General features: G+C 46.9%; 1 protein-coding gene across 3 annotated transcripts in view; it reads left to right on the top strand.

The window, feature by feature from the left end:
• Fam193a (family with sequence similarity 193 member A) overlaps nt 1-26,221 on the top strand; it is a 121,984-nt gene that overhangs the window by 44,406 nt on the left and 51,357 nt on the right. The window contains exons 2-5 of one of the 3 annotated variants that reach the window (XM_042670973.1): nt 3,072-3,314; nt 20,882-21,039; nt 21,467-21,634; nt 25,415-25,649. In XM_042670973.1, the coding sequence (XP_042526907.1) occupies nt 3,090-3,314; nt 20,882-21,039; nt 21,467-21,634; nt 25,415-25,649 (786 nt within the window). In that variant the 5' untranslated portion in view covers nt 3,072-3,089. Of the gene's footprint in view, nt 1-3,071; nt 3,315-19,474; nt 19,495-20,878; nt 21,040-21,466; nt 21,635-25,414; nt 25,650-26,221 lie in introns of those variants that run through there. The other 2 variants (XM_042670972.1, XM_042670974.1) reach the window with 2 other exon arrangements.

Here is a 26,221-nt window from a genome sequence, read left to right as displayed (position 1 = left end):
CTTACCAGGAAGACCATGTACTGTTTGTCTCTTTGCTCTTGGCTTACCTCGCTCAACATGATTTATAGCATTCATTTTTTTCTCTGCCCAGGCCTGATAGACAAAGGCTGTGCCATATGAACCATGCCCATAGTCTTGCTTAATTATATCTTTTGGGTTTCCTACATATGTAAGCATATCTGCAAATAAAACATTCGCTTTTTGCTTTTTAAATCATTAGGTCTTGGGGTTGGGAAGGTGGCTCAGTGGTAGAGCACTTGCCTTGCATGCCTGAGGCCCTGGGTTCCATTCCTCAGCACCACATAAGAAAAAAGCCGGAAGTGAAACTGTGGCTCAAGTGGTAGAGCGCTAGCCTTGAGCTGAAAAGCTGAGGGACAGAGCCCAGGCCCAGAGATCAGGCCCCACGACCGGACCCAAAAAATAAATAAATAAATAAATTATTAGGTCTTTTCTTTGCTGCACTGGTTGGGCTCTTTCCAGTGTCATGTTGAGTAGCAAAGAGAAAACTTCTATCACTATATGTATTCTGTGTTATTAAGCCTTCATAAGATGGCCTTCATCAGCTTAAGGAAATGACCATAGCATCCTTGTTTATTAGAAATGCTTTCATTAATAAGTAGATAGTGAATTTTATTAAAAACCTTTTCTATATACTGTCAAAACAGTGCTTTGTAAACAGTCCTTAGAAGTATATCATGTGGGACTGGGAAGGTGGCTCAGTGGTAGAGCGCTTGCCTTGCGTGCCTGAGGCCCTAGGTTCAATTTTCGATTCCTCACCACCACATAAGCAAAAAGAAAAAAGCCAGAAGTGGCACTGTGGCTCAAGTGGTAGAGAACTAGCCTTGAGCTGAAGAGCTGAGGGACAGTGCCCAGACCCAGAGTTCAGGCCCCACGACCGGACCCAAAAAAAAAAAGTATATTATGTGGCTATAGGTGGGATAAAAAAATATTTGAAAGTAATAGCTAAAAAAGATTCTAGTTTGATGAAAGCTATTGACTCATAAATCTAGGAAGCTCATAAGCCTCAAGAACAGGAGCCAGGAAGAAAGAAAACTGTACTGTAACACATCATAATTATATTGCTGAAAATAGTGATTTAGAAAACTTAAATGTAGTCAGAAGAAAGAGGAACATTATATATGAGGGAACAAAGACCAAACAGCAGACTTCTTATGGGAAACAGTACAAGCCAGAATAAATAAATGCATTAATTAATTGTATGCCTATAAATACACATTTTTTTCCTATTGCTTGAGAGTGAATCCAAGACCTTATACACGCTCACTAGGACAAGTCTCATGGACTTTGCTGCCCAGGCTGGCTTCAAACTGTGATCTTCAGATCTCAGCCTCCTGGGCAGCTAGGTTTACAAGTGTCAGTCACTGATTCCTGTCTTCAGAACTTTTTCAGTACTGACGTGACACTGCTAGAGGAAATTTCCATACCTGGTCTCATGATGGTTGTTATAACACTGATGCATTGAAAAGTTCTGTATAACATTGTCTCTGTGTACGGGAAGCAATTTTTTTCATAACCATAAATATTGGGTCCCATCTGTAAGATATCATATATTTTGTTATTCCAAAATCTGAAAAACTCTGAAATATTTCTAGACCTAGCGTTTCTGATTGGGGATCCTTGCACGCTCTAGGTGAATGGTGAGTATAGGTGTAGGGTCAGTGTGACTGCCACACTAAAATGTCCATCCTGTACTTCGGCAGCTGTGGAGCCCAGGGTCTTCTGTGGTGAGCACCTGGGAAGTCTAGTGTTGTAAGACGGAGTCTGCAGTAGAAAGAGATGGCTTTATCAGGGCTAAATCGATGTGTGTTTGGGATTATAAAGTAGGTTGCTGAGATCCTTAGGCACAGAAGACACTGCTGTCCTAGACTCTGTGGTGATGGTTGTAAGGTCTATAGCCTGGCAGAATGCTGCTGAAGATGATACCCAGTTCTTTGTCCTTGCCCTCTAGATACGCAGGTAGCTGCTGAGCTGTCTGGTTCACCCACAGAACCTTGTGGAGGTTGATTTATGAAAACATGTAACCCATATGTGCACTCGAGGTGTGAGCAGGCAAGCTGAGGGAGAGACCTCTGAATTCAAGCCCTGGCACCTGTACAGAAAGATGCGGGGAGTGTGCGTGCCAGTGAGGCCTTGTCATCCCTGGTCTGCTTGAGTGTCCCTAATAGCACAGGGTTCTCCCTAAAGAGCCAGCTGCTGTGGAGCTGGCAGGACAGGGCACCACCAGAGAGACCTCTGGACAGAGATGGAGACTTTGAGAAAGGTCCCAGTAGTCTTGAAGCAGCAACCTAGGCCCTGTTCCCCCCTCCACCATTTTGTCTGCATCAGGGACACTGCAGTGGCAGGAGAGACCTTGGGGTATTTTTCTGTGTGTCCCTCACCCCCTATGCCAAGGCTCCAAGCAGGGCCAGAGCAGTGCTGGTCCTGCAACCCACTGCCCTGGGTCCCCAGATGCTTCCGGGACCTGCAGGGCCTGGCCTTATCTGATGGGGGACTTCAGGTGTTTCAAACCCCTGAACTTGAGCTTCTTTTCCTGTGCTTCTAAGGCGGGAGAGAATACAGAGTTGGTAACCTTGCGTCTTCCTCAGGCTTCACCCCACAGTAGGGAACTGCTTGAAAAAGCAGTCATGGAACCAGGTAGCCAATGGTAAGTTACACTGGAAGGAGGTGCCCAGTGGAATGCTCAGGAGCAGTCCTCGGTGGTGCTCTTATGCCAGCCCAGCCCACATCCTCCGCATGGTAGCTTCACAGCACAGCAGACCCCGGGAGGTCGCCCCCGAGCCGTCTTCTGGTCTGAAAGTCAGGCTAGCAGTTTCCTCTGGGAGGATGGACACAGCAGTACAGGTGAAGAATCAAGAGGCAATTTGCTAAGGTTTTCTGTATGGAGTTACTGTTTTACAACACTGAGCACAGTTTTATTCAACAAGTTTCCTGTTTTATGCTTTACTATATAAACATACATGTGCATTTTATTTTAGAACTGTATAGATCTTTTAACAATCTTGGTTCTGTGGATCAGGTTTTGAAAATAGAATTTTTTTTTTCTATTCCAGACTCCTTTTAGTTTTGGCATGAATCATAGGACACCACCCTACCCCGCTGGGGATTATTGTCTTCTATGCAGAAGTGAACGGAAAGACTCTTCATTATTAGAGAGTGGCGTTAAGACTGCGAGCAAATTGGCCCTGTCCATGGCTCCCAAGGGGGACAGCGTGCTGCACCTGCCGCTGTGGGTGTGCCCAGACTGCCGGAGGACCGTGGAGGAGGAGGAAAGGCACGGCAGCCTTGACCAGCCGGTGAGTGGCTGCCAGTGGGGGCAGGCTAATGGAATGGCGCCTCCTTTGTGGGCTGCAGGCTAACTGGCGGCTTGCGTTCCCCGCCAGGGCACTCCACCCCGCACTGTCTGCTCACCCACGTCCATCTTCTGGGATGCCCCTCCCTGCCTTGGCCCAACGGTTGACCTTCAAGGTGCTTTTTGGTTTTTTAGTCTAGACTCGGGATTTTCCTGGTGATGCAGTTTCCTGAAAAGCTTAAAGGCTTTTGTGTGTTTCGTTCTGCACAATTCTGTGGGCTGGTAACTGCCTGACTCCTTTCCCAGATGCAGGTCTCAGGTCTGTCCTCCCCCTTCGAGATTTCCTGCTATGCTTTAATGGAAGCCACTTTGATCTGATGCTTGACGCAAGCTCCCCAAAAGGCCTTTCAGAGCTGTGTGTTGGGAGTTGGCTTCTGCAGCCGTTTGAATACCCACATTCTAGGGTCTTCTCTCCCCCTTGATTCTTGGTTGCAAGCAGCTGTTTTCCTTCTTCTGACCCATCACTGCATGCAGCCAGTGACAAGAGGCAGTCTCTGCCCTTCCTTCTTGGGGTAATCCCAGCGGCAGTTGATGGCTGCTGTGGCGGTAGCTGCCCACATCCCAGCCCTTGCCTTCTTTAGCCAGCGGCTCCTGGAAAGCAGCATTTGGACACTCCAGTGCCAGTTTTGTAGCTGACCCTGGGGCCTTCGTGTTTATCAGTCAGACTAGAAATCAACTTCAATCTTGACCCCCTTCCCACAGATCCCCATTGCTATTTCTAACATATTACATTGGCTTACTTATTCTGTCTTCCTTCTTTGCTGGAATCTAAGCCCTATGAAGGCAGCTATTTTCATTTATTTATGTATTTATTTTAACCAAGAAAAGAACTATATCTGGCCTGATATAAATTGTGCCTAAAATATTTAATGAGTAATGACTGGTCAAAGAAATGAACAATATGTAACTTCCTCATTAGAAATTTTAAAGAGAACATAATCTGACTCTTTATTACCCTTAGATTATATGTATACGTGCATATGTGTGTTTTCTTTATTTCAAAAGGTTGTGCAAGGAGGTTACAGCTGTGACATTTCCATTTTGGTGATGAGAGTCACCTCTGTCCTTCTCCCTAATCCTACCAGTCCCTTCTCTCTTTGTTTCTTGAGACAGATCTTGTTACATAGTCCAGATTGGCATTGAACTCATAATCCTTGTTTTCCACTTCTATTTTTTACCATTTTTCACATAACTTTCTGTGTACAAAGAAAGCTGTTTAGTATTACTTGTGTTTTTTTTTCTATTTCACTTATCAGCATGCGTGCGTGCGTGTGTGCGTGTGCATGTGCATGGGTGTGTGTGTGTGTGTACGTGTATGTACTAGGGTTTGAATTTGGGCCAGGGTCCTGTCCCTGCACCTTTTCACTGAAGGCTGGTGCTCTGCCACTTGAGCCTCAAGTCCACTTCTGGCTTTTTGCTAGTTAACTGGAGATAAGCGTCTCACAGAGATAAGTCTCATAGCCTATTCTGCCTAGGCTGGCTTAGAACCTTGATCCTCAAATCTCAGCCTCTTGAGTAGCTAGGATTGCAGGTTAGAGCCACCAACATAGCATTCTTAATTCATAAGTCTTTTCACTAATGCACTTGTGTGTGTGTGTGTGTGTGTGGTTTTGAATGTTACCGTTTCTGTAAGACAAGATTTCATTCTATAGACCAGGTAGACTTCAATTTCCCAAGTCCAAGGATTATAAGGCATGGACCACCATGCCTGGCTTCATATTTGTCTTTTTCCTCTATAGTTCTGCTCTTTTTGAGAGCGTCACATGAACCTCTGTCACCGGTCACATGCTGCTGCAGTGTGTCGCCGCTCTGCCGGTTCACTTGTCTCCCCGTTAATGAACAGTCCTTGGCGCTGTTGGAGTGTTTGATCTGGTTTCGTCATTGTATTTTCTTATTTTCGGTGGTACTGGGGATTGAACCCCATGTGTTACACATGCTAGGTAAGGCCTCTACCACTTAAGCCATACGCCCAGCAACCTGGCTAGGCCTGTTCACAAAAAAGCAGCTGTGAACCTTTTTGCACACATCTTTTTGTATACATCCTTTGACATGTTGCCACATTGGTTTGTCTAAATTTGGTAAGGATTTTACCCTTTTGAAAGATAACTTCTGGTAGTCTGTTTATCTTGTAATGTCCTTACGGACTTCTAAAATGAGTTGAAATGTTTTCCTGTTTCTTTTTGTGTAAAATTGTCCTTTCCATTTCTCCTAAGTATTGCACTTGTTTTCTGCTTCTGTCACTGTCTGGTCATGTGCCAGGGGTGTATGGCAGGGCCCTGGTGTGGTCCCCTGCTGTGACCCTGGAGGCTCAGGGCACCCTTGTGCTGGACCGTCTCTAGCGGAGTGTATCCCATCCTGGGTCTGTGTGGCTGGGGCATTGGGTCTTCTTTATATTTTCTACTTGGCTGTCTCTGGTGGTAGCTCTGTCAGACCTGACATGGGAGCGGCCCTCTGCTTGGGTCTGAAGGCGGCTATTCCCCGAGCTTGTCCCTGCCTGCAGCCAGACTCCACATTGTTAACAAGCAGCAGTTTATCAGGCCTGGACCTGGGCACAGGTGCCTGTCCCCGTCCACCAAAGCTTTCGTTCCCCGTCGAAGGTAGGTGGCCCTCCTGGGGTGCACACCGTCCCTGACTGACGCTCACCACACTGGCAAAATGCGCCTGTTCCTACTTCTGTGACTTTCTTCCACCTTCCTTTCTCTGCCAGGGGAGAAAGAGTAAGTGTGTCCCCTTTTCTCCTTAGAAGGGCTTGTCGTTCATCTGGATATCCCTGTCACTCTGTTCTCCATGGTCCTGAGGTAGTCAGAGCTGAGTCTGCTCTTCTCCCCTAGCCCCCCCCGCCCCCCCCCCCCCCCCAGGGCAGACCTGAGAGCTGAATGCCACCTCAAAGAGAAGACGGTCTGTGTAACAGAGAAGCCACTCCATCAGCTAAGTGGGGCTCTCTTTTTGCCTCACAATTGTACTTGCTTTCTCCAGAACCTCTTCCTGGATAGCTGCTCATTCCCAGCCTCATGTCCTGCCCAGAGCCGGAAGCTTTTCCTCACAAGCCTTCCATTTGACGCTTTTCTCTGAGGCTCGCTTCCTTGGCTGTATCTTAGTGGCTCTCAGGTTGTTCTCTCTTGGATGAGGTCTCCTTGTACTCTTGGGACACCACCAAAGTTACAGCTACAGAATTGTTTGTGGGAATCTATTTTCAATTCTAGTTTTCCTTGTAGGTATGATTTTTTAGTTTCTCGTATTTGTGCTTCTTTTAAACCAAAGTAGCCTTTAGTTTTAAGATACCATTCTTTTTTTTTTGTCAGTCATGGGGCTTGAACTCTGGGCCTAGATGCTGTCCCTCAGCTCTTCAGCTCAAGGCAAGTAAGTGCTCTACCACTTGAGCCACAGCCCCACTTCTGGTTTTCTGGTGGTTAATTGGAGTTAAGAGCTCATGGACTTTCCTTCCAGGGCTGGCTCTGAACCACACTCCTCAGATCTCAGCCTTCTGAACAGCTGGGATGACAGGCGTGAGCCACCAGCACCGGCTGAGACACCATTCTTTTCACGTTGTTTCACTCATTACTATTTTATATATACATGTATGCTTGTTTTATTCATGACTGCTGTTTTATATACACATGTATGCTGTCATTTTGCTCCGTTGAGTCTGTGTTGCACAGGAAACTGCAAGAAAGAGGACGGTGCAAAGTAAATGTCCTCCAGCATCTGCCTCCACTCTCCTCACTTGCCAAAGGCCTTGCTGCCACCAGGGCTTGTCGTCCGGAGTGTCTGCTGGCCCTTATTTCCTGGAAGTGTCGTGGGGAGGCTCTCCCAGCCTCTCCTCCCCCGGGGACAGAGCTCTGGTGCCCAGCCAGGTGGGGTGCACGTCAGAACCGGGGTTCTGCCTGTTTTCTAGTCCCTCCAAGAAGCCCTTGGGCCTTTATCACACGTGCTGGAAGACTTTACTGATTACTGCCGTAGATTTTGACATGTTCATGACACTGGTTCTGTTATAAATATGGGTAATATTTATTATTTTCTTCATAAATTATTTCAAAGTCATTATACATGTTTAAATGTCACAGATTGCCTTCAGTTGTCTTGACTTTTAATGATTAAATATGTTTCTGTGTATATTTTTATGTACTTGTTTATTTTCATTTATTATTTTTTGGTGGCAAGGGGGTTGGCATTCAAGCTTTGCTCTTTTCCTTTTTTCTTTTTGCCAATCTTAGGGCTTGAACTCGGGGCTTGTAAACTGCCCCAGAGCTGCTTTTGCTCAAGATTAGCACTCTACCACTTGAACCATAATGGCACTTGAACCTTTTTCTGTGTATGTGGTACTGAGGAATCAAACTTAGGGCTTCATGCATGCTAGGTCAGCACTCTACCACTGAGCCACATTCCCAGCCCACTCTGTTTCTTTTTAAAGATTTATTATTTAAGCCAGGCGCCAGTGGCTCACACCTGTAATCCTAGCTACTCAGGAGGCTGAGATCTGAGAATCACAGTTCAAATCCAGCCCTGGCAGGAAAGTTCGTGAAACTCTTTATATCCAATAAATCACCAGAAAAACAGAAGTGGTGCTGTGGCTGAAGTGGTGGAGTGCTTGCCTTGAGCTGAAGAGCTGAGGGACAGCGCCCAGGCCCAGAGTTCAGGCCCCATGACTGACATATAAATAAATAAATAAAATAAAAAGATTTATTATTTATTTATTTTGTGTTGGTATTGGGGCTTGAACTCAGGGCCTCATGCTTTTGCTCATTCATGATGCTCTACCCCTTGAGCCATGCCCTCAGCCCCTTGACTTTAATTATTTTAACCCTCCTATCTTTGCTTTCCATGAACCACCATACCCAGCTTGTTTTGTTGAGAGAATGGTCTCGATAATGTTTTACCTGGGCTGACATCAAACTCATACCTCTCGATTCCCACCTCGAGTAACTGGGGTGACGGGTCATGTCGCCATGCGAGGTTTTTTTTGAGAGAGTGGTCTCACTAACTTTTTGCTCAGGCTAGCCTCAGACTACACTCCTGATCTCAGTCTCCTGAGTTGCTTGAATTATAAGTGAGCTATCACTCCAGCTGTTTTATTTTTGAGTCTTACTATGTAGTCAAATTTATAGTCTTAGCCTCCAGAGTGCCGGGATTACGTATCTGCCCCACTATACTCAGCTGACCCTGTTTATTTTTTAAATAACACATAAGCCACCAATATTGTGTATATTGATGCATGGCACTATTTTCCTATTTTTGTTTTTAGTACTGAGTATTGACCTCAGGGCCTGTATGTACTTGCAAGCAGTGCTGCCTTCCAGCCATTTTGTTTATGGTTTTGCTTTTGCTATTTATATTTGATATTTGAGTTAGCCTCAAATTTGAGATCCTCCTACCTCTACCTCCCAGGTACTAGAATTATAAGCCTGTACCTGTAATCATTGTATAATGTTTAAGTCCTGTCAAACATGTCTGTTCCCTTGAACATTTATTATTTCTTTGTGGTGAAAACCTTCAAACTCCTTTTTTTGTGGCTTTTGTAACCTACAGTGTTTCTGTCACCCTACTCTGTGACCTGTAATGACCTTTGTAACCAACCAAAGTAGAAAGTCTGGGTCAGCAGGATAGTGATTGTTTTGTTGTTGTTTGCTGCTTGTGGGCTTGAACTCTGAGCCTGGGTGTTGTCCCTGAGCTCCTTTCTGCTCTAGGCTAGCCACAGTGCCACTTAAGCCTTTTTCTGAGTGATTGGAGAAAGAGTCTTATGGCCTTTCCTGCTGAGGCTGGCTTTGAACATTGATCCTCAGATCTCAGCTTCCTGGGTAGCTAGGATGACAGGCTTGCGCCACCGGCGTCCAGCTGAGAGTGATTCTTCACAATTCTGATGCCTGGTTAAGGTTTGGTGAAGCGCACCGGACCTGACTGAGTCTCTGTGCTTGGGGGAGCGTTGTGTTCAGTTCTGATGCCTGGTTAAGGTTTGGTGAAGCGCATCGGGCCTGACTGAGTCTCTGTGCTTGAGGGAGCATTGTGTTCAGTTCTGATGCCTGGTTAAGGTTTGGTGAAGCGCACCGGGCCTGACTGAGTCTCTGTACTTGGGGGAGCGTTGTGTTCAGTTCTGATGCCTGGTTAAGGTTTGGTGAAGCGCACCGGGCCTGACTGAGTCTCTGTGCTTGGGGGAGCGTTGTGTTCAGTTCTGATGCCTGGTTAAGGTTTGGTGAAGCGCACTGGGCCTGACTGAGTCTCTGTGCTTGGGGGAGCCTGAGTCTCTGTGCTTGGGGGAGCGTTGTGTACAATTCTGATGCCTGGTTAAGGTTTGGTAAAGCTCACCAGGCCTGACTGAGTCTCTGTGCTTGGGGGAGCATTGTGTACAATTCTGATGCCTGGTTAAGGTTTGGTGAAGCGCACCGGGCCTGACTGAGTCTCTGTACTTGGGAGAGCGTTGTGAGTGCCCCTGTGGTTAGCCCAAGCCCTCACAAACGGGGCTCTCAGGTCTCTCTGTGGTCATCATTCTGGGTACTACCCTGCCAGTTTTTTGTTTGTTTGTTTGTTTTTGGGTCTGGTTATGGGGCCTGAACTCCGGGCGCTGTCCCTCAGCTCTTCAGCTCAAGGCCAGCGCTCTACCACCTGAGCCACAGCGCCACTTCCGGCTTTTTTTCTTTTTGCTTATGTGGTGCTGAGGAATCGAACCCAGGACCTCATGCATACAAAGCAAGCGCTCTACCACTGAGCCACCTTCCCAGCCCCTACCCTGCCAGTTTTTGAGTGAAATCAGTTCATATCTCCTGCTCTGCATGCCTCTGTCCTCTTTTCCTCATAAATGTTTCCTTCCTGGCTGAAAATGTTTGAAGGATGTGCTGAGTGACTGCAAGTTTAAATTAGGGTGTCTTGCTACACCCTTCCTTTTGCTGCTCAGGAGCCTGTTAGCTACCTTTCTTCTCGAGGGCTATTTTGTTGGTGGGTCTGAAGGCTCTGGGTCCCCTCCTGCTGCCTCACTCTCCATGTTCTTGCTCAATTAGGGGAATGGTGGGCTTTGTGCTGAGTGGCCTCAGCCGTGCTCCCTAGTCCCGGGTCTGTTTCTGCTACCACACAGACCACAGATTAATCCTGCCTTCCTGCCCTGTTGTCACTGGCTGTCTAAAGCTAGGTATCATTGCTTTTCCTGTTCTTTTGAAGTTTATGTAGCTGTGGCAGTACAGTATGTACTGTTGTTCTTTAGGGTTTCGAATGCTGTGGTTTCTTCATTCTCAGTGTTGTGGACGGTTCACCTGTTCAGATGCAATGCATTTTAGCCTGCGGATCTGTGTTATGAATCCTGCGCCTGACGCGTAGAGTCCATTCTGTTGAGTATCAACTCAGGGAAAGAGTTGCTGAGTCTTGGGGAATTAGATCATTGTAACCCCCTGATTGCCTGTCAAGATCCATAGTACATTTTCCAATGAAAACTATTTTCAAAAGAAAAAATAACTTAGGGTAGTAGTGTTTTAAATGTTTTTCAGGTCTCTTTTAACTTCTGAATAAAAGAAAAAAACTTGGCTTCTCTGTGTGCTTATGTTCAATCTCTTGTGCTTGATTGAAGTATATGAAAAAATAGTTTAGGCTTTTCCAAATGACTAAGTGTTCTTTGATGCTATAATAAACCACACAAAGTGGTTGTCCCTCCTTCTCTCCTTTCCTTCCTTCCTTTCTTTCTTACCTTCTTACCACTCTCTTTTATTTTGTGTACTTATTTACCTGCTTTGAGTCATTACATCAGTCACAAAAACAGAGAGCATCTCTAGTTGGTTAAGAGTCGTCCCCTTGAACCTTATTGACTAAGCGCGCTAGAACATTTCCCCAAGTAAAAATCACGATGAGTGAAAGCACCTCTTCCTACTCCATCGAGTCTAATATTGTATTGCACAGTTAGCTCCGAGGCTGCCTCTGGGCAGGGGAACATTGAGAGACTGCCCACACCACATACAGAGGCACTTGCAGTTGTATAACCTCACTTGTAGGTCACTTGTAGCATAGTAGTTTAACATAGACACTTTTCATTATCAGTATTAAGAAAGTCCATATGATCTGTGTACTGGTAGCTCATGACTGTAATCCTAGGAGGTTTGAGATCTGAGGATTGCAGTTCAAAGCCAGTCTGGGCAAGAAAGTTCATGGGACTCTTAACTCCAATTAGCCACCAAAATGCCAGGAGTGGCACTGTGGCTCAAGTGGTAGAGTGCTTTCCTTGAGCCAAAAAGCTCAGGGACAGCGCCCAGGCCCTGAGTTCAAGCCCCAGGAACAGCACACGCACGTGTGCGCGTGCACGCACGCGCGCGCGCGCGCACACACACACACACACACACACATGCGCACGCACGCACGCACGCACGCCATGCATGGTGAAACTCACTTATAACCCTAGTACATGGAATGCTAAAGAAGAAAGATCTCAGGTTTGAAGGCACCTTGGGCTACATAACAATACCCTGTACCAAAAACAAAACAACAAAAATCCCACCAAACAAACAAAAATTCCCTTTGTTGATATTGCCACTGATCTCCTCAGATCAGTCTCTGGAAACATAATTAAGCCTACAGCTGCAGATTCAGGTTTTTAAAAATTCTAACCTTTGCTCAGAAAAATTATGACTCTGAGAAAAGCTCACCACTACAAATAGTGTCTGTTTTATTTTTCATAAAGAGACTCATTTGGTTCATATTTGGAACATAATTTGAAAGAGCAGATCACCATAGTTTGGTCTGACAGTTACTCTGTTTTCTTTTTCTTTTGTCTAAGACTAGGACTTGAACTCTGTATCTGACACTTTTGCTCATTGATGGGCCCTCTACCCCATGAGCCTGCCTCCAACCCCTGTCAGTTATTCTTTCAAATAGAATTTCTTCATGGACAGAATGGCTCTCCGTTCACATGCAGTCCCTCTAGGAGCTCACCACTTGGGGCAGTTCTCCAGTAGCGGCTCCTCTGGGGAGGCTGCACAGCAGGCACTGTGCCTGCCGGCGCTCTGTCCTCACTGCTGCCGCTGTGCTGCTAGCGGGTTTGCTCCCACCACGCGCTGCCTCTCTTAGCTGAGGTATCAGCACAGGGAGAAGGCCAGGCCTCCGATACTGAGAGGGAAGCAGTTTTGACTAGTTGGCCTACAGAAGGATGCTGAGTGGGAATCATCTCACAGCCATGAGCACACTGAGAAGCATTGTTCCTGTCAGCGTACACTTATATAGAGATGCATCATACATAAAGTACATATACCTAGATACAGTCATAATTACAATACGTTTTTTATTGATGGTCTGCACTGGGAATATTAGCCTTGTTAAGTTTTTTACTATAGTTAGAGTGTCTTTGTGTGAACATAGGTTTACTTTTATTCTGTTCTTTTCTATTCTAATCAAACTTTTGCTTGTTATTACTGTTCTATTTAGTTCTGTTTGTAATTCTTTCTTGTCATGAGGTCATTAACGTATTTTAGTATGGATTTTATTTTATCAGAATTGACCAAAAGAAACATAACATGAACCACAAATGCAAGTCATTCAAGTAATTTAAAAAATTTTAGTTAACTGCATGTCAAAAACCTAAGAGAGGTTCAAGTTATGGGAGATGGGGCCCCAAAAAATTATGGTTCATACCTCTAATCCCATTACGTAGGAGGCTGTGGCTGAAGGATCTAGTCTCAGAAAAAAGGGACAGGAGGACACAGAGGACTACTTCCAGCTGTTTTCCCCAAAGACCTTAAAACTCTTCAGGCAAAGACATGACCTGTTGAATGTGGTTGGTCCTGGCTAGGTTGGCATTGGTAGGAGCAGAAGACTAGTGAAATACGCAGGCTAAGCTGGTGGTGGGAAGCCTGCAGCTCAGTGTGAGGAGCAGTCTCCTGGGTGCCTGGCCCAGGGCAGATCAGAGGGTGGCGACTCGGGGCGGGAGCCCTGAACGTGGCTGCAGTGTTGGGGTGTGCTCATGTTGTGAAGCACAGTGTGATGAACCCAGCATTACGGTCAGCTGTACTCTACTCCCACAGCACTGAAACTAAAACGTTTCATTCCACCACCATCATTTTCTTAGCCCTTCAAAAAGTGTTAGCACAGCTATGTGTGTCTCAAGTATTTTGTGTATTTTTAACCTTTCTGAAATTGGTGCGTGGCTTGTGTTGTCTACTGTGTGTTGCTTTTCTTTGTTTTTGGATTTCCTTTGTACTGTTCAAGTAGCTTTTAACCAACCAGTTTAGTTTTCTAGTATTTGACCTTAGGTTGTATGCTTGTCCCATTGAGTCTTAGCCATCATAAACACAAAACACAAGGAGAAGTGAGCCTCATTACAGTGGTTGCTGGTGGAATTTGTTAGCACTGTCCAACAGAGAGGACGGAAATAAAGTAGCTTCAGAAAAAAAAAAATCAGATGAGTGGTTAGCTGGTTGTTTTTATTTATTTATTTATTTTTGTCGGTCGTGGGGCTTGAACTCTGGGCTCTTCAGCTCAAAGCCAGCACTCTACCACTTGAGCCAAGCACCACTTCCGGTTTTCTAGAGGTTTTTATTGGAGATAAGAGTCTCATGGCCTTTCCTGCTGGGCTGGCTTTCAACCGTGCTCCTCAGATCTCAGCCTCCTGAGTAGCTAGGATGACAGGCGTGAGCCACCCACGCCCGGCTCGGCTAGCTTTTTTGTCACTTAACTCAATGCTTTTGCTAATCTTCTATGTGTTTACATATAATAGTGTTTAATTCCTCTTCTGAGTAGTAGTCCAGTCTTATTTGCCTTTGTAATATTCAAAGTCAGGTCTTTATGTGGATATGGCTCGTTTCCCTTTGAAAGATACCTAGGAGTGAATTACTTACCCTATGGTCTTACTGTGTGTGACTAACATGATTTTTTAAAAAAACAACTCATCCTGTTTCCCAAAGTGCTTATATTACTTTTCAGCCACACAGAAGTTCCAGTTGCTCTCACATTGCTGCCAAGTGCTTAATTACAGCCTTTCTGGTGGTTTATATGTTATCTTGGTATGGTTTTAATTTTTTATTTTGAAGTACCGAGGTTTGGATTCAGGCCCTCATGCTTGCTAGCAGGTGCTTCACCCTTTGAGTTCTTTTTGTTTCATCATTTTTCACCTAGGGTCTTACTTTTTGATTAGGCCAGTCTGTTCCACACCCTTTTGTCTGTTTACATTTCCAACAGACCTGGAATGGCAGGTGTGCCACCACACCCTAACTTTTTTTTTTCTGGTCCTGGTCTTGAACTCAGGACCTGGGCACTGTCTCTGAGCCTTTGAGCCACAGCTCTGTGTGTGTGTGTGTGTGTGTGTGTGTGTGTGTGTGTGTGTGTGTGTGTGTGTGTGTGTGTGTGTGTAAATGTGTAAGTATGTAATTAATCGAAGGTAACAGTCTCTTGGACTTTCCTGACCAGGCTGGTAATCCTCAGATCTCAGCTTCTGGAGTAGCTAGGAATATAGGCATGAGCCACTGATAGATGACTCTCACACCCAGCTTTTTATCACTTGAAGTGGGAGTGTCAGGAACTTTTGTGCCCAGTTTGGCCAAGAACTGTGACCCCTCTGATCTTGGCCTCCTGAGTATCTGGGACTGCAAGCATGAACCATCATCCTTTTTTGGGGGTGGGGGCAGTACTTAGGGTTTGAACTTAGAATTTCACATATGCTAGGGTGGTGCTGTGCTGCTGGATCATGCCTCTAGCCCTTATTTAGTCATTTCTTTATTTTTATGATGCTGGGCTTGAACCAGGGTTTGGGCTCTTGCTTATTAGCTTTTTCACTCAAGGCTGGTGCACTACCACTTGAGCCAAACCTCCAGTTGAAAAGTCTCATGGCCCTTTTTTTGGTCAGTTGTGGGGCTCAAACTCAGGGCCAGGGCACTGTCCCTGAGCTTTTTTTGCTCAAAGCTAGTCTAGAGCTCTACCACTCCTAGCCACAGCTCCATTTCTGGTTTTATGGTGGTTAATTGGAGATAAGAGTCTTACAGACTTAGAATCCTTAGATCTCAGGCTTCTGAGTAGTGAGGATTGACAGCCGTGAGTCACCAGTGCCCAGCTTCTCAGAGTTCTCTGCCTGGGATAACTTGTAGTCTGTTAGCTGTTGCTCTTCCCCTCCCTTCATTGCCTTCTCTGGATTAATAGATTAACAGGTTTCTCATGATTCCGCTTTACTTCTCATTGGTCTATTATGCATATATCTGTCTTGTTTTTTGATGGGTGTTTCTGGTGTCAATGTTGTCTGTTTCCTTTGGTCTTCAAGACTTGTCACACCACTTGAAATGTAGTGTGAGCATCTTATTTGCAGCATACCTTAAGCCCACTGTTATTGATGCCCAGGTAGATACTTTGCTCATGTATGTACTATGTTTCAATAATTGTCTTTTTAAAAAGATTGCATGGATGCATGGTCTTTGACCCACATCTTTGTTATGAATGATACTTTCTGTTCCTTTATGTAGGTCTGTATTTTCACTGCCTCAAGAACCACCCTTAGCCAGACAGGATGATGTACACTTGAAATCTCAACACTTGAGAAGCCAGGGCAGGAGGATCCAGAACTAGAGACCAGCTTCTACTGGAGACCCTGCCTTTCATAGAACAGACAGACAGAACATGGCGTTAGGCTCTGGGGGCTCACACCTGTCATCCTAGCTATCAGAATGCAGAGATCTGAGGATTGCAGTTCAATGCCAACCCCGGCAGGAAAGTCCATGAGACTCTTTTCTCCCAATTAACCACCAGAAAACCAGAAGTGGTTTGAGCTGTGGCTCAAAGTGGTAGAGTATTAGGCTTGAACAAAAGAGCTCAGGAAGAGCGCCCAGGTCCTGAGTTCAAGTCCCATGGCTGACCAAAAAAACAAAACAAAACAATGCCCTTAACATTGCCTATTCAAGGCTCTTTGTAGTCTGCATGCCCTCATCGCCCTGGCCTTCATTCTAGAAAGATGTTCCATTTGAAAATTAGGTTTTAGTGTTTTATGAAAAGCTTGTAGCCATCCTTGGCTTCTGTGTAAGCAGTCTCTTCATTTCCTGCCTCTAAGACTTCCCCTTTACCACAGTTACCAGTATTTTGACTGTGATAGCCCTTGGGTTGGTGGTTTATAGTGCTAGATATGGAAGTTTAGTTTCAGCCAATTTGGGAGTTTCCTACCTACCCAGAAGGCTGAAACTAAGGGTCAAAGTTCAAAGCCAGCCTCTATACACACACACACACACACACACACACACACACACACACACACACACACACACACACACACACACACACACACACACACACACACACACACACTGACACAGAATTATCTCCTGTTAATAGCAAAATGACAGATGAGGCATGGCTCAAGTGGGAGAGCACCAGATGTGAGCAGAAAAGCCCAGTGAGAGCACAGGGTCCTGTGTGCAAGCCCTGGTGCTGGAATGAAACAGAAAAAGCAAATTGGAAATTTGTCTGCTACTTCATGTTAAGACATTTGTTTGGTCTGTCATTTTTGTCATATTTCTGTGTTTTTATTTCCTGTCCTCACGTTCATTGATACTCTCCCTTTAGCCTGCTTATAAATCTGTCCTAGTGTATGTTTCTTTTTCTTAGGCCTGGACTGGGACTCTGACATAGTGCCTTGACTCTTGCTCATTGGCTGGTGCCCAATCAATCAACCGGCCAGGCCTCTAACCCTTAACTGTGATTTTTATTTTTCTTTAAATGATTCACTTTTAATTCAAAAAGTTTTTGTTTTTCTGTTTTATTTCTGCACTTCTCATGATTACATGTTCTGTGTTCTGGAATATAAGTACGACTTTTAGGGTGTGTTTTTTTGGGGGGTGGGAGCTGTGGCTTTTTGTTGTTTGGCATGGGGCTTGAACTCTGGGCCTGGGCGCTGTCCCTGAGCTCTTCACCTTAAAGCTAACACACTACCACTTGAGCCACAGCGCCACTTCTGGTTTTCTGGCGGTTTATTGGCGATCAGTCTCACGGACTTCCTGCCTGTAAGGTCTGCCCTGGGAAGGCCAGGCAGACTCCTCCCTCTTCTTGGCTGTTTCCACCCAGTGCCAGTGTCACCTAGATAAATGGCACACCTGGGCAGTCACCGCCCCTCCTCAGAGCTCACACCCCCCTCACCCCTCCCATGGGACTGTGGGAGAGTCCCTGAGCCTGAGGTTACATCTGAATCCATTGTGGCCACACCCTCCCTGGCCTGGCCACACCTTCCCCCCACCCCTTCCCTCAGCCTGTCCCTTTCAGCCATGTGGTCTCCACCTTGTGGGGGCAGCAGTCGGTAAAACACGTCCCCTCCTGCCTGAATATCAAGTGGCAGTCTCCTTCGTTACCTGCTATCCTATCTAAGTACCTAACACCTCGATCCTCAGATCTCAGCCTCCTGAGTAGCTAGGATGACACGCAAGAGCCCCTGGTGGCTAGGGTTTGTTTTTGTTTTCTAGTACTGGAGCTTGAGCTCAAGGCCTCTTACTATGGCTTGGCTTTTTACGCCCATGTTCTTTTATACTCATGTTCTACCATGTGAACCTTGCCTTACTTCTGACTTTTTGCTAATTATTTGGAGGGTTTTGTCTCCACAGGCTGGCTCCAAACCAAGATCCTCAGATCTCAGCGGCCGGCTCTTATTCCCTCCCTCCCCCCCCTCCCCAGAGTAGCTAGGATTGCAAACATAAGCCACTGGCATCTAGCTCAGTTTCAGAGTTTTGGCTGCCAGTTACATGATCTCCATTAGTTTGTGTCTGTTTCTATTCATTGGCCCTCTTTCTTGTCAATTCATAATTTTCCTGCCTTCGATTTTGTTACTAGATGCCGATATTTTTTATTTTATACTGAGTTCTACGTTTTGTTGTATTCTTTTAAGTTGTCTTTGACTTGGGAAGAACATGACTAAGATTCAGATTGTGCAAGTACTATGAGGTGCCCTGCTAAAGGATTTCAAGTGTACCTTCCTGTGCCTTCCTTTCAGAGACTTCATCTCTTTGTCAGTGGGAGGTGTCACTTTCACAGTTCGTGGCTTCTGGTACACAGTGGTGCGCCTGGTTCCCACTCACATGAACTTGCAAGTAAAAGTCTGGAGATCCAGGAAAAGAACTGAGCTGGGATGGTTTAGTTAAGACGTCAGTGGCGCTTGCGAGAAGTGGACCTGGCACTTTTTAAACCATAAGCTAGGCACTGGTGGCTCCCTATAATCCTAGCCTGTCATCCTAGTTACTCAAGAGGCTGAGATCTGAGGATCACAGTTCAAAGCCAGCCCGGGCAGGAAAGTCCGTGAGACTCTTATCTCCAATAAACCATCAGAAAACCACCAGAAGTGGCATTGTGGCTCAAGAGGTAGAGTGCTTGCCTCAAGCTGAAGAGCTGAGGGATAGTGCCCAGGCCCAGAGTTCAAGCCCCACGACCAACAACAACAGCAAAAGCCACAAAAACCACTAAGGAAGATGGGAGATAGAGCTGTGGAGAACACAGTGGCGGCAGCAAGGCTTCAGGAGCAGACTCGGGAGTGTGGTGCCACCTCTAACTGCAGAGAAGCCCCCTTTGATACTCAAAGGGCAGAGCTGCCTGGTGGTGGAGCTTTTTCAGTGTCCCTCTGCCCACAGGTCGAGCAAGTTCCTGCATCACAGGGCATGGCAGAGTTAGAGTTGGATCAGAGAGACAAAAAGTGGCTCATCTAACCTTACAGGGTAGGAGGTCTTCTTGCTGAGGCTTGACTGGTTTATCAGAAGCCACACAAAGTGGACGCATGCTCTAGCAAAGGAGTGTATGCAGTGACATAGAGGCAGAACTTTGTCCTGCGGAACTTGGAGGCTATAGTAAATAAATTCAGAGTTACCCAGAGCGCTTGGGGGTGAACAGGACATGAACTTCTGCCTCCTGAGGCAAACATGGAAAGGGGCTGTAGTCAGCCTGCATATCACCAGGCAAGGGGGATGGAGTGGAGGTTGGGGGAGAAAGCCTGTGCACTGAAGGTAGGGCCTGCTCCTCCAGCCCAGCTTCCCCTGCCACTACCCATGGTTAGCCTGTCTTGTCTGACTGCTTGTCACTGCCCACAGTGAGATCTGCAGACCTCATGGCCTTTGCCGTTACTTTCGGTTTTAGATTTGTCTCATTTTTAGGCTTTAAATCCAATCTGCACAGAACCCCAGCTGTCTTGGCTAATTCAAGCTTTCTCCAAAGGTGTAAGTAGTGAAGTCAGAGTTGTTAGGGTGGATGTGGGTAGGGAAGTCAGTCACTAGGGTGGATGTAGGTAGGGAAGCCAGTCACTAGGGTGGATGTAGGTAGGGAAGCCAGTCACTAGGGCAGAAGCTATGCTCAGGGTCCTTAAGCCTTCTCTGTGCATCCACAGTAGACAAAGCTGTGGAAAGGAGTTGGGTAGGATTTTCATTTTTTTGCCAGGCTGTCTGTGGTTCTTCGGCTCACCAGGCTTGTGGTCCTAACAGGTTGTAGCTGTTGATTGTGAGAAGCTGGCAGTCTCTGGTCTTGTGGGACAGTACCACAGGCTCGGTGATGAGGCTGGAAGTCAGGACACCAGTGTTCTGGCCCATGGCTGGCGCCCTCCCCCTTGTAGCCTGCTTTTCCTGAGGTCACAGCTTCCAGCTCCCACCGGGCAGGGGTGACACTGCCCCGTGCTGCTCCTGGCCCACCAGGCAGGCTGCTCGGGCTCTTCTGGTTCTTCTTCTGATGTCTACATGCTCAACCCCTGGACAAGATAGGCCCTGGAAGGGTTCGTTGTCCAGTAGCAAACTGGGTAGAGAACCCAGGTAAAGGAACACTGCTCCCTTGGGAGAAGCAGCGCCGTTCTCTGACTCTCAGAAAGTTCTCTGCAGGGGCCTGTCCCAGGCAGGCCTCCACACTTGTCTTTGAAGGCGGTTGGGGATGTGTGAGATCTGGCTGCCTCCTGTGAGCCCTGTGGGGATGCTGCAGTGCCCAGCCCGCCGGGCAGCGTGGCACCCACGGGCCAGGGGCCAGCGGTATGGGAGAGCAGGAAGGGTAGGGATTATGTCTCCAGGGTGAGGTTCTGATCTCCACTGGTGATTGATTGAGATCCTTTCTGTATGTGGGTACAAGTGACACCACCATCTCACCAGCTTCATTTGGCTTTGTCTAGAATATTCTTCTAAAACCTCTGTGTTCCTCAATCAAAGCAGGCACCCCCCAGAGAGAGAGGCACTGCCTCCCACTGCTGGGTGCTGGTCTCAGAGCACCCTGGCAGTTCTTGTTGAGGGTCTCCACCACTCCTGGGTGGCCAAGGGTCCCTCATTCCTGAAGGTTCCCGCTGGCGGGTCATCTCACATACTGCTTGGGACACCAGGGACAGAACTGTTTTTTCTTAAAGAATAAATTTATTGAGTTCTCTCATGTGATGATGATATAAGCCATCAGAATAGTAACCAAAAAAATCAATCCAAATAGAAATCTTGAGAGACCACGTCTGAGTTAATATTGGTTAAGATGTTTTTAATGTCTCATTTTAAAATTTTCTTCTATAGGCCTTTTTCTAATTAGTCAAGAAAAGGTTGGTGGCTGAACATTGGACGTGACTGGTCTATTCTGTTTCTGAAGCAGGGTCAAGATCTTCTTCTTCATTCACCACTGGGGGGCTCCCAGACAGAGGCCAGTGGTCCCAACAGGCTGACGTTGGGTGGGCAGACACTGACCCCCACAGGGCTGGGCACCGTGCCCCCGGACCCTGCCTGCTCATGTGAGGCCTGCAGCGAGCGCAGGTATGTGCTATGTGAGCCATGCCACCCACGCTGGGCCAGGGTGTCTCCAGAGCATGTTGGGGTGGGATGGGAAATGGCTTTTCTGACAAAACGCAGCCAAATTTGAACCAACCTGAGTATAGGGCTGAGAATGAAGGCCTGGCTGCTACGAGGGGAGCGACACAAGACAAGAAGTCCTTGCCATTGAGGGATGAATACTTAGGAAACTTGTCCTGAGAAAGTGAGAGAAGTCTTATTAGAATGTAACGGAAACGGGTGGTAGTGATGGCGGTTGTGGAGAGGTGAAGAGGGAGAAGTGGACCTGACAGGGCTTTGTACCCAACCTGGGAAAGAAGCCAGTGGGCACACAGGAGGGAAAGCCACCGGCTCCGGAGCACCTTGCAGATGGACACTTGCCCTAACTGCTGGTTTCTGTGTTGTGTCACAGAGACATCTCAGCAGAGACGGACCGGGAACCACAGCAGCTGCAGAACTACTGGTCGGAAGTACGCTACATGGTCCGATGCATATATCGCCAGGCAGGGACCCCGCTGGCAGATGACCAGGACCAGACTTTGGTACCTGACAAGGAGGGAGTGAAGGAGCTCGTGGATAGGTACACGTTACCCGTGTGTGTTTTTCCCTGTCCAGTCCTTGCCTCTTCTGCCGCCTGTGGATTTCCTTTTAGGTCCTGAGTGAAGCTGGGCTGGGCTCACTCGGCCCAGGATGTGGTGCAGGTCTTCAGCAGACAGCTGGGAAAAATGAGCCTTGTGGGTAAAACATAGAAAGGTCTCCTGATGAAACATAAAACGTTTCTGTCATTTCCTTGTGTTAAAACTGACAATGTCTCCTGGTGTCTCTGCTGTACAAAGGTGATGCCAAACACTCTTGAATTTACCAGCCCAGGGAGAAAGGCTGAGCGCCCACATTACTGAGATGTGAGTTGGGGCAGCTTGGGAAGGTGCCTGCAGCCTGGCAGTGTGGGGCGGGGCAGGGCGGGCTGGGCCGAGGAGCTAGGTCTACTGAGTAGCTGCCCACCCAGAAGTAGCTCCCACCCTGCATCTCTTCAGTTTACTACAGCTTGTACCATTCTTTCCCCCTGATGTTTGAAATGTTCAAAATAAAACAACAAATTTGAGCTGGACATTTCATGGGTTGATTCTCATTTTGGTTTCTTTCTGCCTCACATTTTGAATGCATTCTTTGGGGATCTTATAAACTCTTGTTTAACTGTACAGTAGATTTTATCAGACATTCAAGGAGATGAGTTATAGTTAGCATCATTCAGAGTTTGACCTCACACACTCGTGGTGTCTGAGGTGTTTCAGGTGACGTGCCTTTTTTAGTAGATATGTTTCCTCATGAGTGTGGGAAATGTACACACTCATGACTTCTCACATTATTGGTGCTATGTCTTGGATGCCATAGAGTAAAATTTAGCACAGTATTGATGTCCCAGTACATGACTGAACTTCTGCAACATCTTCCACATATTCCTGGCTCATTTCATGTTTGTAATAGATTTTCATAAATTTATAAAATACAAAAATGGACAAAGAGGGGCTGGGAAGATGGCTCAGTGGTAGAGTGCTTGCCTTGCCTGCATGAGGTCCTGGGTTCAATTCCTCAGCACCACATAAGCAGTAAAAGCCAGAAGTGGCGCTGTGACTCAAGTGGTAAGAGAGCCAGCTTTGAGCTGAAGAGCTGAGGGACAGCGCCCAGGCCCAGAGTTCAAGCTCCACAACTGACCCAAAAAAAAAGGGACAAAGATACTAAGAACTGTGTCTAACCTCCCCACACTGAACTAAAGATAAGTTATCCAGTGGTTTTGATTTTTTTAAACATCAGTTAGTTGTATAAAGAGATTTCATTTTGATATGCCTATATATTCATCCCGTTTGCTTTGATCAGACTTAGCGTACCACCAGCACCACTACCACCATCCCTTGGCCACGCTCCTCCTCCCCTCTTCCTGCTTCCCAGAATCTTCCATTGGTCCTGTGAGTCTGGTTGTTGCCATGTCATTTGACTTGTCTGTGGCTCTCCTTACGCAAATAGGAGACATTCTGTGAGTATTATCTATTGCTGGGCACGATGAGCATGTCTGTAATCATAGCACATGGGAAATGGAGACAGAAAGATCATGAGTTCAAGGCCAGCTTGGAATATATAGTGAGTTGAAGACCAGATTGAGCTATATAACTATACCTTATCTAAATTACACCAAGGGTGGGGATGGAGCTCTGGCCTCACATGAAAATGACCCTAGGCTTAAGGCTCAACACTGTAAAAAAGCAAAACAAGATTACTTTGGTAAAATATACCAACCATAGTGGGAATCTTACCAACTTAGGTTATTTTTCTAATTGAATTTTATGTAAGATTTCACGTTTCGTTGTAAAAGTTTAGTCTGTCTTCATCTTTTGCAGTCTAATTAGTGTGGTTGTTTAAAAATGAAATGGCAGCCGGGCGCTGGTGGCTCACGCCTGTAATCCTAGCTACTCAGGAGGCTGAGATCTGAGGATCGAGGTTCAAAGCCAGCCCGGGCAGGAGAGACCGTGAAACTCCTATCTCCAATAAACCACCGGAAAACCGGAAGTGGCGCTGTAGCTCAAGTGGTAGAGCGCTCGCCTTGAGCTGAAGAGCTGAGGGACAGCGCCCAGGCCCAGAGTTCAAGCCCCACAACCGACAGAAAAAATAATAATAATAATAAAAATGAAATGGCAATTTATGTTCTTCTCTTTTGACCTAACATGGCACCCACAAGGACCCAGTAAGCCCAAGAAATAAGCTTAGTACATTTTATGGTTTGTTTCTAACAGGAGCCACGCTCAACTGGGTCCTCCTGGTGGCACGTTAGGATGGATGCTTTGGTCCTTTTTCAGTGGTCCTAGGCTTCCATCTAGAGGATCTCAGAAGTACACAGTTAAAAGCAGTGATGATAACTTTAGCCAGAATAATGCTGAATACTTCAGAACAAGTTTTTTTTAGAGTGGATCATCTCCCTGGTTGTGGTAGTGCATGCCTGTAATCACTTCTTTATAGAAGGCTGAGCATAGGAGGCTCAAGAGTTTGAGGCCCCTGCCTGGGCTCCAGTGGCTCACGCCTGTAATCCCATTTACTCAGGAGGCTGAGATCTAAGGATCGCGGTTCAAAGCCAGCCCTGGCAGGAACATCCATGAGATTCTTTTGTTTTTTTTTGGGGGGGGGGGGCGGGGGGAGTCTGGTCATGGGACCTGAACTCTGGGCCTGGGCTCTGTCCCTCAGCTCTTCAGCTCAAGGCTAGCGCTCTACCACTTGAGCCACAGCGCCACTTCCGGCTTTTTTCTTATGTGGTGCTGAGGAATTGAACCCAGGGCCTCACGCATGCAACGCAAGTGCTCTATCACTGAGCCACCTTCCCAGCCCCTCCATGAAATTCTTATCTGCAGTAAACCACCAGAAAACTGGAAGTGGTGCTGTAGCTCAAGGGATAGCGTTCCAGCCTTGAGCTGAAGAGCTGAGAGACAGCGCCCAGGCCCAGAGTTCAGCCTCCACAACCAAACTGCCCCCCCCCCCCCCAAAAAAAAGAGTTTGAGTAAAAAGATCATCTCCCCGTTTGGAAAGAAATCAATGACAATGTTGGCTGTCATTGTGATCAGTGGTTTGGGAATGTACTTTCCCCCTGTTCTTCAGTTTACTATAGTTTATCATTTCTTGTTGGAATTATTTTATTTTGGGGGGCGGGGTTCCCGTCATGGGGCCTGAACTCTGGGCCTGGGCGCTGTCCCTCAGCTCTTCAGCTCAAGGCTAGCGCTCTACCACTTGAGCCACAGCACCACTTCCAATTTTTTTCTTTTTTCTTATGTGATGCTGAGGAATCAAACCCATGGCCTCATGCATGCAAGGCAAGCGCTCTACCACTGAGCCACCTTCCCAGCCCCTGTTGGAATAATTTTAAAACAGCATAAATTATGTCTGATTATAAAAATACTAGAAACCCATTTGTATTCTGTCCTGAGTTTCTAGAAAGAAGGAAACTGCAGTCTGTCTCAGCCAGTGTTGCCTCTGTAGGGTAGGTCAGTCAGTCACACTTGAGCCTTCCCAGAGAATCCTCATCAGTCCTGCCAGTCGTTAATGGTGTGTGGTTGAGGCCCAGGTTGATTCCTTTGCATAAACAGCACTCCATGGAGGAATAGCTCAGGGCAAAGTAGATTGTGTGAACTCCTGGCGATGCTCTGTGTCTGCATTCTTCATCGTGAGGGGAATGTTGGGGACCCTTGCAGGTGGTCATGAAGGTGACAGTAGGTGACCACCTCCAGAACGCCTTAGGGAAGGTGCTCACTGACATGAAGACCACCCGATAACAGCTCCATTACGTGAAAAGGCCACATCTAAGCGGTGGCTCTCTCTGCAGGCTCTGTGAGCGGGACCCCTACCAGCTGTACCAGCGGTTGGAGCAGCAAGCCCGGGAGTATGTGTTGGAAATGAAGGTCCGCCTGCTCCGGCACCTGTCAGCCGCTGCGAAGGCAAAGGCCACTTCCGGCCTGCAAGGCCCGCCACAAGCACATCACTTCGTCTCCCTCCTCCTGGAGGAGTACGGGGCCCTCTGCCAGGCTGCACGCTCCATCAGCACCTTCCTCGGCACTCTGGTGAGTGTGGTGGAGGAACATGGCCGGTGATTGCATTGTCACATGCTCTGTACACTGTCAGGTTCCTTCCTCCACAGGACCGCTGGGGACCTTGCCAGCCAGTGGAAGCATTGAAGGGATTGATATCTGGATGTGATGACACAGAAATACTGAGGCCTGGGGGGCAAAGCATGGGGCCAGGCAGCACAGTGAAGAGAGCTTCCATTAATAGAGAGAACAAAGAAAAGTCCTTTGTATTTTTAGGTGTTAATGCTGTTGTGCATGTGAGGCCTGTAGAGAATGACCTGAGTTCCTGTGCGTGTGCACACCCCTCCTAGGTATATGCCCAGTAGCCCAACACAGGAAAGGGACAGGCCTTTGGAAGCCACCCTGGCCCTTGCAGGGACCACACCGTTCTAGCAAAGGACTCAGATGTGCCTCTGACCTCCTCAGAAAGTCAGTCATACCTTGATGGAGAAGGCATGGCATAGAAATAAGGGTATCTGCCTTTTGGAAGCTTTCTTAACACCCTAGGCAAAAGTTGTAGCAAGATACTGCCTCAAAAACAAAGGAAAATAGAAAAGACTAGGGTA

Source organism: Dipodomys spectabilis, unplaced genomic scaffold, assembly GCF_019054845.1.
Source record: "Dipodomys spectabilis isolate Male_0828 unplaced genomic scaffold, ASM1905484v1 ptg000594l, whole genome shotgun sequence".
NCBI classification, from domain to species: domain Eukaryota; kingdom Metazoa; phylum Chordata; class Mammalia; order Rodentia; family Heteromyidae; genus Dipodomys; species Dipodomys spectabilis.
Note: the sequence above shows the minus strand (reverse complement) of the source record. Positions and strands in the feature narration are given on the sequence as shown.